General features: G+C 51.2%; 6 protein-coding genes across 6 annotated transcripts; 2 read left to right on the top strand and 4 right to left on the bottom strand.

Annotated features, from left to right (window-relative positions):
- Positions 1-1,357: 1,357 nt before the first annotated feature.
- V8C40DRAFT_181512 (uncharacterized protein) lies at positions 1,358-3,254 on the top strand. The gene is made up of 2 exons (XM_083211732.1): positions 1,358-2,300; positions 2,383-3,254. Exons 1-2 carry the CDS (start codon positions 1,793-1,795, stop codon positions 3,186-3,188), a joined length of 1,314 nt encoding a protein of 437 aa, XP_083075812.1. The 5' UTR covers positions 1,358-1,792; the 3' UTR covers positions 3,189-3,254.
- Positions 3,255-4,052: 798 nt separating this feature from the next.
- V8C40DRAFT_239873 (dolichyl-phosphate beta-glucosyltransferase) lies at positions 4,053-6,146 on the top strand. The gene is made up of 3 exons (XM_083214695.1): positions 4,053-4,415; positions 4,507-5,226; positions 5,324-6,146. Exons 1-3 carry the CDS (start codon positions 4,296-4,298, stop codon positions 5,723-5,725), a joined length of 1,242 nt encoding a protein of 413 aa, XP_083075811.1. The 5' UTR covers positions 4,053-4,295; the 3' UTR covers positions 5,726-6,146.
- V8C40DRAFT_239871 (squalene monooxygenase) lies at positions 5,999-8,174 on the bottom strand. Its single transcript, XM_083214694.1, has one exon. The coding sequence runs from the start codon at positions 7,758-7,760 to the stop codon at positions 6,264-6,266; it is 1,497 nt and encodes a 498-aa protein (XP_083075810.1). The 5' UTR covers positions 7,761-8,174; the 3' UTR covers positions 5,999-6,263.
- A 407-nt stretch (positions 8,175-8,581) lies between these two features.
- V8C40DRAFT_239867 (glycoside hydrolase superfamily) lies at positions 8,582-11,157 on the bottom strand. Its single transcript, XM_083214693.1, has 7 exons — positions 10,527-11,157; positions 10,245-10,423; positions 9,768-10,174; positions 9,514-9,699; positions 9,299-9,442; positions 9,094-9,224; positions 8,582-9,024 (listed from the first exon to the last, which is right to left on the bottom strand). The coding sequence occupies exons 1-7, from the start codon at positions 11,045-11,047 to the stop codon at positions 8,745-8,747; spliced, it is 1,848 nt and encodes a 615-aa protein (XP_083075809.1). The 5' UTR covers positions 11,048-11,157; the 3' UTR covers positions 8,582-8,744.
- Positions 11,158-12,457: 1,300 nt separating this feature from the next.
- On the bottom strand, positions 12,458-15,638 carry V8C40DRAFT_273878 (uncharacterized protein; the record flags this gene model as incomplete). The annotated part of the gene is made up of 3 exons (XM_083220545.1): positions 12,458-14,617; positions 14,672-15,448; positions 15,519-15,638. The coding sequence occupies 3 exons, from the start codon at positions 15,636-15,638 to the stop codon at positions 12,458-12,460; spliced, it is 3,057 nt and encodes a 1,018-aa protein (XP_083075808.1).
- Positions 15,639-15,986: 348 nt separating this feature from the next.
- Positions 15,987-17,201, bottom strand: V8C40DRAFT_239862 (uncharacterized protein). The gene has a single exon (XM_083214692.1). The coding sequence runs from the start codon at positions 16,926-16,928 to the stop codon at positions 16,611-16,613; it is 318 nt and encodes a 105-aa protein (XP_083075807.1). The 5' UTR covers positions 16,929-17,201; the 3' UTR covers positions 15,987-16,610.
- Positions 17,202-17,795: the final 594 nt, after the last annotated feature.

The raw sequence follows: 17,795 nt of genomic DNA, 5'->3' as shown, positions 1-17,795 counted from the left end.
GTCTAGAGTGCTAGGGCCCGTCTCGCCTCAGCTGCTAAAGTGCCATTGAATTTTTTTTTAATTTTTGCTGAGGTGGTTGATAAGATCCATGGATTGAGCTGTTGTTATTCTTGTTCTGACACAAGGTTTCACCAGTGCCTGGACAATGATCCCATTGTTGGGTGAGACATGACTGATCGAAAATAATGGAACTGGGCTAGTTCTGGGAGGAGGAGTGGCGCCAATGGCATCAGTCAATCAACCTGTAGGAGCATTGATTTCGAGTCAACATGAAGTCATCACTCCAAGTGCAGTACGAGTAAAGTACAGTGCAATACGAGTACAAACAGCATCCATGGAACAAGGAGCATGAGCATCCCTGATAAGCCCACTTCAACGATTCCCAAGTCCGATACGCTGCATGTACCGGTACTCGGCCCAAGTACTTCGTACAGCCTCCTGCAACCACGTGTGCCACCGACCTGCACACGTCTTACGACTGCAATCCCTCGAGTCAGCCGCATTTGCATCGTCGCTCTGCAAAACCTCCATGTCCCGAGCCAACCATTTGCGCCCCCGTTGCAAGCCATCTCATCTGCCTCTCGTTCTAGCCGACAAGGTGCCCTGCCAGCACAGGTGAATGTACAAGTACTCGTACCTCTACCTCCTTCAGCTGTGCCCAGCCCTCGACGCCTATGCGCAAAAAAGCACACTATTCTCCCATCTGCATCGGCGCTGCATCTGCATCAGCAACCCCCCGATTCTCCAAAATCTCCATTGCTCTTCTGTTACTTACCTTTGCGTGCCTTAACCGCAACTAGTCTACCCCCCTCTTCTTCTCCGTCTCTATCTCTCGCTCCCTCTCGCCCTCTATTTTCTCCTCGCTGGTTCTTCTGGTCCGCCATTCCCGGTGATCCGCAGCAACCCCCCCTCTGCGTATAGCCATTATTCAGCTCCCCAGGCTTTCTCGACATAGGGCTGGAGCCCAACTTTTTGCTTGTCTCTTCTCTCTTCCCTCACTTGAATACCACCTCTTCCTCTTCTTCTTCATCACCCCCTATTATTGCTAGCTATCACCTCTGGTTCCAACTCTTATGACCAGGGCTTAGTGAAGGCTGAACCAACCAACCACCACGGGCTAGATCGTCATCTAAACCCGGCTCCGACGCTTGCTCCAAGGTGAGCAAGGCCTGTCTTGCCTTGGAACCCGCCCAGCAGCAGAGACCCAGTCCATCTCATCCCTCGCATCTGGTCCGATCCACCCACTCACTTATAAGCGGCCCATCCACCTCTTCCATCCATATCAAACACAACAAACTTTCTAGATATCAGAGAGTGGTCCTTTGCCAAGAGCAAGCTACGAGTACACCTCAACTTGCTAAACTACTAACTCGGCCCGAGTACAAATACTACTGCTTATACTTTCGTCGTCACGCCGAATTCAAGTCCCGCTCTTCACACTTTCTCTTGCTCACTGTTGACGGCGTAACAACAGTATCAACAACATCCCCGTCATCGCTCCCCTGAAACGCCAATCCATCAGATCTGCAACAATCTTCGGCATATCGCTGCCGCATCGTTCCTCTTTGCCCTCCGAAGCTGACGGAGCGGAGCCACTCTGTGCTTGCATTACCCCGTTAGCTTATTCTACTACACCCCGGTTCCTATTACACCACCCATCCGTCTGCTTGGCACGCATATATATATCCGGGGCTTCTGAACCTTGAGTGAAGCCGGACCTGGCTTCGCCTCAACTGCAACACCACGGCTAGTGACAGACAAGGAAGCGCCGCGCAGGAAACAAAGAGCCAAAATGTCCATCTTCTCGCGCATGAGAAAGAGCCGCCAGCAGGCTAAAGAGCACAATGCGAAGCTCGCTGAACAAGAGAAGAAGGAGGTAGAAAAGACTCCCTACAAGCACATCCCCACACATGCCGCCACGGATGCCATCGCCAGCGCACCGCCCAGCTGGCGAGAGGACGATCGACAGAAGATACAGGAGCAGAACCGTCGGAGGAGTGCCATGGCTGCGTCCGGTCACCACATGAACATGCCCGGCGCCCCTCGCGTTGGCAGCAGCCTGTCCCATGTCTCGTACCCCACGGACAAGAGTGTCACCCCCATGGTCCGCCTGCCCCGAGCGTACAGCTACACGGGTGTCTCACCCTACTCGGCAAGCTACAGCCGGGACATTGCCCACTCGATGCCTGATGTTGGTTCGCAGTTTACGGCCTACGCCGCCTCGGCCAAGGGCAAAGAGGTTGTCAGAGTGTCCGTGTCCGGCTACAACACATCGAGGACCAGCCCAACTTCCTCACAAGGTTCGTCGTCGCTGTCGTCTGCTGCTGCTTCTGTGCGCCACCTTGACCCGCAAGATGCTAACCAGACACTTCCGACACCCAGAAGAATCAGAGAGCTCCAGCGGCTCTACGAGTTCTCAAGATGACCTCGAGATGAGACTTGCTCGCCCTCCCGTGGTGCGGTCTCCCCCGCCTCCCACTGCGGCCGAGAGGGCCAGTCGTCGACCGCGTGCGGGCCATCGCCGCACATCCGACTCATCCATTGAGCGAATTGCCATGGCAAACTCAGCAAAGGGAGCTGCCCGAGATTCCCGCCCTCCTACGTCCATGAGAGGCTTCGGTTCTATTGCATCCATTGCGCCCATTGTCAATGCACCCACCCCAATCCTGCGCAATTATACCCTTCCGCCGCTTGACTTGCCGAGCTCACAACAAAAGTCCGAATTGTCTCTTCCCAACTCCCTCAATGCCAGCCTCAACACCTCAGCTACCACTCTTGTGTCTACTTCCGCTCTTGCATCGACGGACCGCAACCCCTCTCCGGAACATAACAGCAAGACTTCCAAGGAGCGCAAAGCTGCAAAGGTAACTCGATTCACAGAGCTGGAACGAATCGAGTCTGGTGCTAAGGCGTTGGCGGCTGCAAAGCCCAAGAGTGAGCCCCAAGCTGTCACCACTCCTGCTCCTGCTGCTGCTACTCCTACTCCTGTCGCTGCCCCAACCCCCAACCCAGTCCCTGCTCCTGCTCCTGCTGTCAAGCAGTCCATCATCATCAACGTCTTCCCAGAAGAAGATTCGGTGCCAGAGCCTGAAACTACAAAAAAGTCAAAGAGATTTTCCAAGAGCGGCAGCAAGCTTGCCAAGAAATCCCGTTGGGCTAGCTCAAAAGCACCTGCTGTCACCGTTTAGCCGGGCTACCTATCTATTGATATCAGCCCTTGTATTTTCTTTGTTTTTGTTATCTTGGTTTATTGCATTACTGCATTTTGGATATGACACCATACCAACACTGCTATTCTTGCCCACTCGTGGGCCATTTACTATGGGTAAAAAGGAAAGAACATGAGGAATCTGGCGTTTACTTTTTTTCCTTCTTCCTTTGTTGTAATACTTTCATATGTTCTGCGCACAGCGAATATGGCATACTCTGGGCGTGGAGCATGCTTTGCAAGCTTACCAGCACCGATGAGAACTTTTGGCGGCATAAAGAGAGCAAGCCATTCATTTATGACGGAACGAAAATTTGTTTGATGGAATAGAAAGAGTTGGCACACACACGCACACATGCGCGCTCTCATATAAACAGGGGGCATCTTTTTCAACTTTTTTTTTGGATATTGATTTATTAATTGGGCGCTTTGATTGATACACTGGGATTACACGGGCGAGTTTTGTATTGTTTCCATCTTGTCTCTGCCCTTATTTTTCCTATTTATTTCTATCTTTTCCTTTTTTCAACTTCAATTAGAAATGATATTACTTGAGTGCACTTATCCGTGTCCTTATCATTGGTGTCCTGGTGTTAATCTAATGATTCTCTCTTCTCGTTGTGAAATTGAGATGGCAGATGCGCAGCACTGGAGGTGATACGAGATAATAACCTGGAAGCCACAGCGCTCTCCACCGCCCACTTCAAGCACTCAACGGCACCGCTCTGGGTCGAAACCCGCAGCCCATGATTGGCCAGCCTTGCTCTATGGAGAACGACGTCCCAGACCCCTGCAGCCCGAAACTGTGGCCTCACTGCTGGCAGCCGCAGATTCGCGTCATACAGCTTAATTCGCCAGGTGTCAGTGAAACTGGCGGCATCTGGCATTCGACATCTTACATTCCTTTCATTTGTCCTTTTTCTTCTCAATTATTTGGTTTCCCTGTATACTTGTTCATCATCTTTCACTTTTCTTTTTTTCTTTTTCTTCTCTTCGTCTTTTCATCTCTCCATTCCCACACATGCACGGCATCTGACAGATCCATTCTTTCTCCCATCTTGGCTTCAGGCCAGCGCCAACACCAAAAATGGACGTTGCGACAGCGTTGTTGGAGCTTCCTGCGCCGCTCTGGGCCTGGGTCAAAGCGACTCCAGTCTATATTCTCCTCGCCCTCTTCCTAGTGCTGGTCCTGCTTGGACTTGTTAGCGTATGCGACCATCTCCCGCCTCCCAATTCCATTCAATTGGTCCCCCCTTTCAAGCTTGCGAAAGCCCACGAAGCTAACCGGTGATGCGCAGCTCTTCCTTCTCCTCCACCTCGTCGCCCCGAAGCCTCGCGCCGTCCTTTCCTCTGAAAAGACATACATCACCAGCAGCCCCTCTGGCAAGACGACACCGCGCCCTCTTCCCTGCTGGTACGATCGATGGCTCGCAGAACGCCGCCTCAACGAGCAGCGAGTTCGCCCAGACGAGGCATACCCAACTCCCGACGTCGGCTCCATCGAGCCCCCCGAGCTTCTCCTCAGCGTCGTATTCCCCGCGTACAACGAACAGGACCGTGTCATCCCCACGCTGGAAGAAGCCGTGGAATATCTGGACAAGCACTTTGGACGCAGCGCCGGCGCCAAGAACCCTGCTGTGCCGGCCAAGAAGCGGCATGCGCCTGGAGCTGCCGATCCAAAGGAGCTAGGTCTCAGCGGCTATGAGATTATCATTGTCAATGACGGGAGCCGCGACAAGACGGTCGATGTGGTTCTGGATTTTGCGCAAAAGAATGGCCTGCATGATGTCCTGAGGGTTGTGTCTCTGGCTAAGAACCGGGGCAAGGGCGGCGGTGTCACTCATGGCCTTCGTCATGTGCGCGGCGAGTATGCCTTGTTTGCTGATGCAGATGGCGCATCGCGGTTTAGCGATGTGGCGAGATTGATTGAAGGCGTCGAAGATGTTGTGGATGGCTCTCGCCGTGGTGTTGCCATCGGCAGCCGTGCCCATCTCGTTGGCAGTGAGGCCGTTGTCAAGGTATGCCAAACTCATCTCATGTCAACGACATCCCAAATCCATATACAGATTTACATTTTTGTATTTATGCTAACCTCTCTCCCTTTTGCTCTCTCAGCGCTCTGCCCTTCGAAACTTTCTCATGCGGTCATTCCACCTGGTTCTCACCATCCTCACGCCTCCCGCCACATCTCGCATCCGCGACACCCAATGCGGCTTCAAGCTCTTCACCCGCGCCTCTCTACCACACATCGTCCCCTACATGCATGCCGAAGGCTGGATCTTCGACATTGAGATGCTGATGCTCGCCGAGTCTGCCCCGGCCACTCCCGTCTTGGGCAGCGATGGCAGTGTTATTGGCACTAGTCCTGGCATCAAGGTCGCCGAGGTGCCGATTGAGTGGCACGAGGTCGGTGGAAGTAAGCTGAATGTTATTCAGGATAGCATCAAAATGGCCATTGGACTGGCCGTCTTGAGGGCGAGTTGGATGATGGGCGTATATAGGAGACGCCTCACCTGAGACTTTGAGCCCGGAGTGGCAGGTGGAAAGGGATAGAGAGAAGAATGAAACTAAGGGAAACTGGCACATCTTTGTCATGGATGATATCAGACATCATAAGACGAATCTAGTCAGAGTCGCCGGGCCTTGATTTAAGTAATGGCCAGCAATTTGTACTCGTTTAACACATCTAGCAGGCATGCGGATATAGAAGCCGCACTCATCTCTAGCATAGAAGGGCTAGATAGCTATAGCATGGAAAATAAGAAAATAAAAGAGAGTCATATGAAAGGAGGTAAGTATTACGATTATTTAACGTCTCTAGCATCTTTTCTAGCCATAACTGCGTAACTACATTTTTCTCATCCAGAGCCCAGCCTTGCCATTTTCTTTCTTCTTCTTTCTCTCCAAGGGATACTGCCCAGCGTCGTATAACTCCGCGCCTCGCCTGTGGTAAATGTCGAAACAAAATCCAACGTTGATATTTTCATACAAGAGTAGAAACATATATATATAAGAAACAAGGTATTAAAAAAAGTTTGTCGGATTATGTTTTTCTTTATTGGAAGCCTTCTCTCCAGATGACTGGCAAAAAGACTATACAGGCTTTCCACAGGATAAGAACCGCATCGAGCAACGCGAGAGGCAGTTTCCAGAAGCCAAGTGGCCCACCAATGACGTTGCACCCGTTCATCCAGATGGCCACAAAGGCGACGTAGAAGAAATGATACGCCAGCACAAGGGGCCGCTGGATGATGCCGCCGAGCAAGCCAGCCGGCCCATCGGTCCAGCCGCGGCGGAAATACTCGAAGCAGCCCAACTGGAGGGCGCGCAGCTGGCGGTCGTTGGCGGCGAATAGAGAGTAGAGGGCCTGGGCGAGGGTGTTGATGATGCTGGTGAAGTTCTTGCGGCGCCAGTAGAGCTTGTTCATGGCGTCGCGAATGGCTGCCTTGTCTTCGAGGTTCGGGACGACGTCGGGATGCAGCAGCTCGGAGAGCAGCAGGGCGTCGTTGAAGGCGACGGTCATACCGCCACCGGTGAGGGGGTGCCGCATGTTCAGCGCATCGCCGAGGACGACGAGGCCGCTCGGGGTCTGGGGAACGGCGGGGAGCCAGCTGTTGGGCATGCTGCGGGGGATCTTGCCGTCGGCAAGGGCCTTTTCGGCAGCCGGGCGGATGGCCTCGGGGAGCGCGGGGATAGCGCAGTTCTTGATGTAGCCGCGGACGCCTCCGGCTTCGGGAGAGGCCTGGGGGATGTTTGCGGGCACGTCGAAGAGCGCTCTTGTCTCGTGAGTGCCGATCTGGTAGAGGAGAATGGGAAAGGCGTTGCCGATGATGACATGGCCGTGGAAGGGAAGCGGTAGCTTCGTGTCGACCAGCTCCAGGGCGTAAAACTTGCTTTTGACGACGGGCTTGGTCTCTAGAACTTGCTTTCGGAACTTGGAGTCGTATCCGTCGGCAACGATGGTGAGCTGACCAAAGAAGTAGTCGCTCTTCTTCTCTCCCGTCTCCTTATTGACTGTAGTCCGTGACTCCACACCAAGGACCTGGTCTGTGTGCTCTCCTCGAATGGTCTTGACAACCTCTGTCTCGACGACTGTGATGTTCTTGTGGCCCAGACACGCCTTGCGGAGCTGCGAGATGAATTTGCCGTGATGGAAGCCGCATCCCTCTTGCTTTGTTCCGCCCGTCCCTCTTCCTCCCCACGCATGTGTCACTTCGCCCTTTTCGTTGAGCCCGGGGTAGGGAATGGCGCATGGCTCTCCGTGGTAGATGACGTTGTAGCCGTAGCAAGGGATTGCGTCGATGTCCTCAACGCAGTGGCCCAAGCCTAGCTTTCTCAGGGCCGTTAAGCCGCCTGGCTGCAGCAGCTCGCCCACAATCCGGTCAGGCTCATGCATCCACCTCTCGAGAAGAAGCACGGAGCGTCCCTGGTTTGCCAGAGCGAAGGCAGCCGCGCAGCCAAAGACACCGGCGCCGACGACGACGACATCGGCCTCATGGTAGAGGTCACGCCGCTCGCGCGTGTGGGTTTCTGAAATCAATGTTTCCGACATTGAATTGCAATTATAGATGTACCGGGTGGAAGAGAAGAAGGATTTTGCAAATGCTCGTTCGGGATGGTCGAGTCGAGAATCAAATCGATTGATGCAATTGAAGGGATAGCAAGGCCCTCCAATAGAGCCAATGTTGCAACTTGTAGTGAGGGCGGCCGGGAAACGGGTATCGTCGTCTAGGTATTTATTATCGTTCTTGAGCGATCAAACAGACTGTCACAAGCCAAACAAAAACGCTGTGCAATTGACCAATCCGCGAGAGTCGAATCAAACTGATAATCGCATTGGGCCCCTGTTCATGACATGACGGATATGCTGAAAAGGAGCTCTATCACATGATTGTGGGACGATGAACTGGCTTTTGAATCTTTTGGCTGCAAACTTTCGCAGAAACTGCCTAGCGGTCAAAGGTCCGAATACGATTGCGGGATGGTGGGGAAACGAGGGAGATGGTTCTGGGCCTGATCTAGCCGCTTTTAGTAAAGGGCGGTACTTGCTCAATGTAGCTTTTTTTGATGGCGGTTTGCATGTGGCAGGTGGGGGTGAGGATTTGCGAAGAGCCAGTTGCAGTTGTGGAAGGCATCAACGAGAGTTGATGTCTGAGGCAGCATTCCAACATCATCAGAGCATTCGAGTACCTACCTTTGGAGAATTCGACATTTTCCAGCAAACATTCCTCCATATCTTGATACTAGGACATTAGTCTAGCCGCCAGAGCTTCATGATGCAATGGGTTCTCCGGGTGGTCTTTTTGAGAGAGCACCTCGACGGCGGAAATCTTGCACTATTGCTCCAACAACAACACAACGGCGGTTTTAATAGGGTTGATCAACTGTCTTGACAAGACGATACTTCTGAGACAAAACCAAAGAAGCAACTCTATTACATACATAAAGCCTCAATCAGAGTTCAGATATCATTGAGTAGCTGCTGTCATCTACCACTACCCTGCACTATACTGGCTCTCATATATGGCCTACACAATCATCGCCTTCCTGCCGCAGCCGAGTATAGCTTGTTGATATCGCTCTTCCACTGCTTTGGATCTGGCCTCAAAAGACGGCGGTCATACGTGTATAAACCATTGACTTCACCCTCGACATCGGTTGTCTGCGTCCAGATACCGCCACTGCAAGAGTAGCGCTCAACCTGGTCATAAAACTCGCGGAACAAGAGACTTGCGCGATAGTTGTATGAGACCAGATCGGCATTGACTTCGTAAGTTTGGTTGATGGTGTTGATGGCCTCTTGAACGTTCCAAAGACTAATTGGTTTGTTAGCCACTGAACTCCCCCAAAAGTTGACGGATGCAGAGGAGAGAAGGGAAACCAACTGCTCGATTGACACATTGTGACCAATACCGCCAAATTCGCCCTGGAAGCCGATACGGCTGGGGTCATACGGAGAAGAAGGTGTGGAGTAAAACGGTGTTCCGCATTGCGGATTGGCGTAGTGATGGTTATCCTATCCATCACGCATTCATCAGTCCACATTCTCTTCTCGAACACTTCATATATGAAACATGGCAGTCAACTCACAGAGTAGTCCCCTGCGCCGTGGTCGTGCCACCCGGTAGTTGCGTCAATTAGCCTTGTTGAGTCGATGCCACGAACAACATCCACGAGTTGTATTTCCGGATATGGTGGACCACTGAGCTGCCCCCATCCTTCGTTATAAATGACCTACATCGCGGGTTTAGCGTCAGCTTGAAACTACGTGGAGACCACTTGTGGGTAACAATGAGAGAACGAACCCAAGTAACAATCGATGGATAGCTCTTATGCTCATTGACCAAGATTTCGAGTTGACGTTGAAACTCTGCCTGTTGGTCAGGATTCGGAGGCCGACTCCCGTCGTTGGTCAGGCTGGGCATGTCTTGGATGACCATCAGACCAATTTCATCGCAAGCTCGGTAAAACAAATCTGGCTCAACTTTGATCTGCGACATACGATTTGATTTAGTACTCAATCGACAAGGAGCTGGTGACGAATACACGGGTTACTTACGTGTTTCCGGACTGTGTTGAAGCCTAGTCCTTTAAGCATCTTCAGATCATATACCATGGCTTTCCTGTTTGGCGGCACGTATAGCCCATCAGGCCAGAATCCCTGGTCGAGCGTGCCAAACATGAACGTGAATTCTCCGTTTAGGAGTGGTCTTTGGACTCCCTTGACTTTTCCACTGGAAATGGTGCGAAATCCAGTGTAGCTAGATACTTCATCCTCACCAAGAGTCACCGTTAAGTTGTACAAAGTCGGAGAGCTTGGAGACCACAATTTTGGCTGCCTGACCTTGAACTTGAACTCCTCATCGGAAGGACCTTTCTGCGAAGCAATAACGTGACCGTCGAGTCCGATGACGGACACCTTGGCAGAGGCGCCTTGTTTGTTCGAGCTGTGAACTGTCACAGAGACTATCAATCGCGTTAGTCGTGAGTCTGGATTACAAGCCACTGTAGAGGGGATATTCTGGGAGTTTTATACCTGTGCCATCCATTCCGGCAGCAACATCAAGCTGGGTTATATGGTTTGAAGGTACACTTTCCAGCCACACAGATTGCCATATTCCGGAGCACGATCGATAGAAGATGTGGCTAGGATTTCGGGTCTGTTTTCCAATTGGAATGACATCCAAGTCTGTTGGATCGTGAACAAATACGGCTCTGTTTTGCTATCAGTATGCAACACGACCACCATTCGCACGCCTACTCTTATCACAGCAAATGATAACCTTGTCGTTGCCACCCGAGGAAAAATTTGACTTACACGCTGTTGTCGCCGCCAAACTTGACAAACTTGGTTATATCCACTCCGAACCGAAAATATCCTCCGGTGTGGGTCCCGGCCCTGGCTCCATTCACAAACACCACCGCCTGGTAGTCGACTGCCTCAAAGTTCAAGATGACATTTTGATCATGCCAGTCATGCGGAATCTTGAAGCTGGTCGCAAACCACATGTCGGTGATGTTAATAAGCTGAAGTCCCGAGAGCCCACTCTCGATACAAGACGGCACCAGAACCTCGCTCTGAAGTGGGCCATCCGGAGGGCTATCGGAGTCGCCATCATCAGGACCAGCAGGCTGAAACGTCCAAATGCCATTGAGGCTCTGCCAGGTATCGCGCTGGAGCTGTGGCCGGGGATGCTCTGGCCATGGATTGGTACCAACCTTGTACGTCCAATCGGTGTCCAAAGGCGGTGTCTGAACTTTGTAGGGGGCCGGGCTGCCGCTCTGCGCCACGGCAGCCGCCAGAGAACAGGCAAGCACGAACAAACGTGCCGAATACATATCCAGAGTATTCAGAGCTCTTCTTCTTTGGATGGTCCTACCGCATGCAGGATACCCAATTGTTTTATTTACAAAAAGGGGAAGCTCAGTTCAAGGGAGGGCGTCAACCCTGTTTGTCTGAGATCTAACCTCTCTCCAAAACCAGAGGGACATTGTATCTATAAATACTGATACATTCTCAAGGATGATCCCTTGCGCCAAACTCATTTCCCCTCTTTTCTTCTTCTCTGCCTAACCCAATGATACGCTGCATGCGAGCAATGGCCTGTTGTCCCACGCATGGATGCTTTTTCCCTACCTCATAATGAGGGGTGATGTGGAGATGCAGATACGACAAGGTTCAAGAAGTATACGCAGTACGAGCGGTGGAAAGCATGGATCCATCCCATGATATGTACCGTAGGCTTACTGGATAGGTGTTTTTCATCTTCCCAACCCGTTGGATCTGTCTTGAAAGAGTACGTTGGTATGGAAGGAGCGGAGCCGATGCCGATCAATGCGGAGAAAGACAACAATCCATGTTCCCCTGACTCTCACGGATTTTTCGATAAACCCACGGGGCTCCATATATTTTTGTTAAGCTTAATTGCTTGTTACGTCTTGTCCTACTCTTCTCAATTGCCTTTTCCCCTCTGCGGGACCATGCCCCGACATGACATAGGTAATGGAAACTGCGGCTGTACATCGCAATGGAGAGGCTGGAGATTCCATGCTACCACAGAGTTTTGTCTTCAGGTTACATCGTGCAACTGTTGATCATCTGACGCCATTGTACAGATGCCGTGAGGGGGAATCCGAGATGCGAACACAATCCTTGGAATAAGATGTTGGTCCAGCGTCGCATTTTAGCGGATGCTCCCCATTGGGTCGCATAAAAGTGCCGGGCCATGTGAACCGTAGATCAACAAACTAGGCGCATCATGGACGGATTTCTCGGTTCGGGCTTGATTCCTAGGCCGAGTCGCTTGTTTATGGGAGTTTTTGCCCGGAACGGTTGCGATTGTTTCTATGATCGATTCTGCAGACGTTGTAAAGGTTGCTGGACGGTTATTGTGTCGATTCTACATTCGAATTCAACCACCCGCCTCGTCCTCATGAAGAAGACATTTGTCCTTCTTCTTTTTTCTTCTGGTCCCCATGAATCGCCATTTACAGTTGGTGTGCCTATGGGGTTCAGACAATTGGTGTGTCTACTGGCGTTCCGAGACGCAAGAAAGTCAAACACAGTTGACGTATTTCAATTTCACATAAGTTACTTCCATGCGCACCGCACCAGTATTCCTGTCACCATCACCACTGAGCTAGATAAGGAAGTGGAGTAGCAACTCAAGAGGCTAGCCTTCATGATATGCTTTCGATTGAGTCTTAGCTCATCTATTACTATCCGAAGGTCCCTAGTTATTTACTATTCTAAAGCCAATTGCGCGCGCAAGAGGCTACAGGGTTTATACGATAAGCATCGAGACTGAAAACCCCTCCGGCCGGTTCAGAGGAGGTCTGTTTCTCATGGCTGGTTTGACAGTCGGTCATCGCTACATTGTTGAATGAGTCTTTGAATGATGGGAGGCGATAGGGATCTTTTCTTTCTTCCTGCCAACGGTCTAAGTCGTCCTGAGATAGCCACATTCCGCCACGCGAACGGCGAACACGCCGATGCTTGTCTGGTCTGGCTGATGGCAAAGGAGTTCGAGGTGAAGTCTGAGGCATCGTGGCTTGACGCACTATGGCTTGAGGTACCACTGTTTTCGGTACCTCAGTTGGAGAATTCACAAGTTGGGATATAGCGACTCGAGGCACCACTGTTTTTGGTACCTCAGTTGAAGGATGTACGAGCTGAGATATCGCGACTCGAGGTACCGTTGGAGAATTCACAAGTTGAGATATCGCGACTCGAGGTACCGTTGAAGGATTCACAAGTTGAGATATAGCGATTCGTGGTACCGTTGAAGGCAGCACAAGCTGAGATATGGCGATTCTACGCATCGCAGTTTGAGGCACCCCTGTTTTCGGTGCCTCAGCTGAATGATGCACAAGCTGAGATATGGCGATCCGAGACGTCGTAGTTTGCGGCGGCGAAGTTCGACTGACTCGACTGGATTTTCGTTTGTGAATGCCACCATATATGGGATTCGCTTGGTTAGATGGCTTCTTGGCTGTCTGAGCTTGAGCTTGAGCTTGAGCTTGAGCTTGAGCTGAAATGGACACTGGGTTTTGACGGATGGGGCTCTGGGGGCTCTGGGGGCTCGGTGGTAACATCATCTCCTCACTCTCCCCTAAACTTAGCATATCCTCATTCTCCTCAAAATATGGCTCAGGGATGCTTTGTGGGTTTATTGAAGAAGCAGAGGCCGAAGATGCTATAGTCCTTTCATACGGAGCAGAGACCACGACAGATTGGGTTCTTTGATCAGCCCGATATCTTGGGCTGTCTCTGTTAGCTGCCTGCCAATCCTGTCGAGAAATCTCTTGTATATCGCTATCGCGATTGTTCATTGCCCTCCTCTCTCTCTGCTCATACATGCTTTGCTTTGCTGATACTGAGGAATAATTACCATATCCATTCGGAGCATTATCCGACTCCCCCGGGGGGATTCTGGAATATGGATGTGGTTGAACACCATGTTGCGGGACCAAAATGTTCGAATGGTTATGGTAAGGATGATTTTCGGTGTTGACAATTTGCTCAGAGACTGGCGTGCTTCTAATGGGCACAACGATAACTGCCAGAGTTTGTGCTTCTCGAGAGACTGGCACTCCATCGGAGGATGCTGCCCTTGGCTCCACCCCTTCGATAAACGTTGGGTGTCCCTGAGGCGAAGGATCTCCAGTGGCTTGGGCGTTTTCAGCCTGCCAAGTCAATATACTGTTATAATGCACAGCAGCCTCCTTAGGAATCTCATGGGATAGCTTGGAAGCTGCAACAGCCTCAGGGTTTTTCTTTATGAGATGTTTGACCACTCTATTTCCCACACTCGGCTGAAACTTTGTTATAGTGGTTTCTAGAGGGTCACCCAACGGAGGATTATCTCGGCGCAGAAGGGAAGCTTCTTTTCTGAGTTGCGCTTCTCTTCTGAGGCGGCGGCCACGCTCTCTGTTTGTCTCCTTTGCGACTGTAGTCACCTGCTGTGAAGTCGTCGTCGATTTCGGATATATAGGCTGCCATCTCGTTGGTGGTTGTGTATTTGCCATCATTTGTGATGCCGTGGGCGGCCGTGGCATTAACGGCGGATATGAAGTAGGCCCCGGACGTAGAGTCATCACTGAGTGTACAGGCGTCGCTTGTCGTAGCGTACTGGCCGAGTGAGAAGCCACTGCTGGCGGTGGAGGATGTACTTGATTTGAAGTCATTGTTGGATGGTGAACCGCTGGTTGCTCTGGAGCTGCAGGAGTCTGTGGATTCGCAGCCGGCAGCGTATATGTCACTGAATGCTTAAGTATCGCTCGTCGTCGAGCTGCCGCTGACTTTGACTTTGGGCGTGGCCCATTGTAGGGTTGCGGGCGTGGTCGTTGCATGCTCTTACGCTGCTGTGCAGAAATCATCTCACGTTCTTTTTTCTTATCACTAAACACCTATATGCCATGTTAACGGTTATCACAGACAGACGATAATTCTAACCTGCTTACAATAGCATCTCGACAACTGGGGTACGTCTGTATAGTGCTCCAACGAATGGGAGGCGTCTTCTCAGCCTTGTGGCTCACAGGGGATGTTTGTGCACTGCTATGGCTTGCAGGAGGTGTATGTATAGCGTTGCATCTTTCCCGAGTCCTTACCTCCCCGAGAGCATGATTGATAACCTGTTGAGCATCGATGATACTAGGCGCTATATTCCGAGGCACTGTATTCCGAGGCACTGTATTCTGAGGTACTGTATTTTGAGGTGCCATATTCTGAGGTACTGTGTTCTTAGGTGCTATACTCCGAGGCGCTGTATCCTGAGGCGCTGTATCCTGAGGCACTGTATCCTGAGGTTCTGTATCCTGAGTCTTGTGAATATCGAGAAAGTTGACAGCACGCCGTGCAACCTCGTACACCGAGTCGGTGGGGGACGGCGGGCCCCCGTGGTGCTGCGAGGGAGCATTCTGTCGAGGCTCATTACTTTTACGAGATGGCTGTGTGTTGTTTTGTTGTAGCCCGCAAGATGCGTGCCTAGAATCACAATTTACAGTAGACATCGTTTTGGGGCTGCGCCTATCGATGGGCGTCGCTCGCGGCTGAGCGGTTGTCTTTTCACTTGTAATGAGGTGATTCGAGTTTGTCTGTTTTGCCTTGCGGCTTCTAGAGGAATCTTTCTTTGTAGACCTTGTAGCGACCTTTGAGCAGCTAGACTTTGGATTATCGAGCTTTTTTGACTTATAAGTCGAATCGGGGGCAGCCCTTCGCCCAGCTACTGCCGCTGCCTTTTCCTCTTTAGTGAGTAGAGATATTCCAACATATCGTTCCATAGCAGAGGGCCAAAAAAAGTCTGACCTCTTTGATAGTATCCTTATTTCTGATATTGTGATCTTCTTCCGCCGTAGGAGTGCCTAAGTCGGGCTGGTTTAGCTTCTCTCTATCTCTCTGATGCTGGAGGATTGTGGTAATTGGCATTGCCGCTTTCGGTTCAAAACGCTGGAGTGGATGGCGACGTTATGAAATTTGGGAGGAATCTGGGTATAAACAAAGAATATGACCGCGAGCTCGGCATGAGTATCTGACCTGAAGATGGCTGCTACTCCGCAAACAATAGCGAGGTGATCCTGGTTATATACCTGCTGCCTGAGCGACAGGTGGTGTTTGACTCAAGTAGCTTGCACGAGAGAACGATATACACACGTGTACAGCAATGTACAACGAGGAGCTGAGCACGGCAAGCCAGCAAGACTTTGTCTCAGCCACAACTCACGTCACCTGCGATTATGAGAGAGATCTCTGCGACAACAATAAGGAATAATGAGCCCTCAAGGTGGCCATATTGATTATGCGGGTGTTGTTTCACTCAGCAGCATTGGACACTCGGGCAACATACCCAGGTACAAGTACGCAGATGAGCACCTGCATGCCCCGGGGAGAGATGGGAAGCAGATGCATCGAAATTAGATTACCCTAGGCTGGTTCTCATTGAGCCCGGAAACCACGTCACAATCGACTAGCCCCCGAGATGCTCCATCATTATGCATGATGCTTGCTATTGCTTTGCTTCTGCGCCTGCTCCGGTTTCATTCGTCGTCTTGTTCAAGGGTATAGTGTGTATCGTATATTGGCATCAGCAGAGCACAGATCTTGTAGTAAGAGAGCCCCTCATGTGGCGATCCGACAGCGAATAAGATCGTGGATCTATCTCTGGTGCGACAGAAAAGGCAGAGATGATTGACGATGAGGAACACACCCGTGCTCTCACGCTCATCGGCGTTTACTGTGGCATCACCACATCACTCCCCCACGCTTCAGCTGTGTGGGCTAAACGCAAACACCCCTTCGCGGACGCTAGTGGCTTCACCGGTCTCGACTTGGCAATTTCGTGGCTTGTGTCCCGCCCGTGATGGGTGCAAGACTCCGGGCTCCCGGGGCTAGTTCCCGTCATTATTTTAGTTCCCTCACGTCTAAGCGTGGCACTTGGGCTTGGTTGGAGAGAGTTTCCTGATCCGAGTATTTGTTAGTCCATGCACACGCTTTTCTGTCAAAGGAGGTAGAATCACTTCGAAAGGAACAGGTGTAAGGAGGGGAAGATGGAGGCGAAGAGACAAGGTCTGACAGGAGTGAGAGAAAGTAGAGTAGGACTTGCGGATCAATATCTGGCGTGAGGTGCATGCAGTAACATCCGGATATATCAATAGCGACCAAGTAAAACGCAGCGTGAGGCTGGATGGCGGCGCCAAAATCATGCAGAGAAGCAAACATTTGAGTCAGAAGGGAGGATGTAATCCTTGCTGTCTCGAGCGTCTGTTACACACACTGCAGCCTGATTCGTCCTCTGTGGGCCTGGGCTTGATCGGTTAAGCACGGAGATGGCTATGCCTGTACTCGTACAGTACAGAGCACTTTGATCTCGTAGCGAGAGTGAGTGTAGATGGCCATGAGAGGTGGTGAGGGCATCGCAAAGGCGATTTGGCATTTGTTCTGCTGTTGAGCTTGAAGCTTGCAAGTTGGCTCTACGAGTTCTTCTCCGACAGGCTCTACAAAGTACCAATTATGCGAGCAAACCATCACGTGATGAATACGGTGTGGCTCACGCAGTTTCCCATTTAATTTTCATTGCATCATTTCTTGAGACACGCTGGATGAAGAGGAAGGTGCGCTGGGAGGGAAGGCGGCTTGAAGGACCCTGGGATTGGTGCGAGTACGAATACATCGGGCTCTTGCTTGGGCAGGATTGCGCACATCAGTCAAATCACGAGCCTATTTTCAGAAACAATTACCTGCAAGGGAAAGAAAAAAGCAAAGAGGATTACAAACATCTGAAAAAAAAGAAAAAAAGAGAAAAAAGAAAAAAGAAAAAAGAAAAAAGAAAGAGAGAGAAATGAAATTGGGTTTTGCAAAGAAGTCATGTCACCGTCTGTGCCGCCCTCCCCACAGCCTTAACCCTCCGATTTGACATCTTCGGAAATGATGGTCAAAGTGGGTGGACTGGGAACCGGGGACGACTGCAGCTCGTAACCCAGAATCCGGTGAGCCGGATACTTCGCCAAGGGGCTAAAGGGGAGTCTAGCAGGGGAGAAGTGGCAGTGCCCCAGTGCTCGAGAGAGACAGACAGGCAGAGATGGGAGA

Source organism: Trichoderma camerunense, assembly GCF_050948025.1.
Source record: "Trichoderma camerunense strain CBS 138272 chromosome Unknown V8C40scaffold_5, whole genome shotgun sequence".
Classification (NCBI taxonomy): domain Eukaryota; kingdom Fungi; phylum Ascomycota; class Sordariomycetes; order Hypocreales; family Hypocreaceae; genus Trichoderma; species Trichoderma camerunense.
This window is presented reverse-complemented; position numbering and strand designations above follow the sequence as displayed.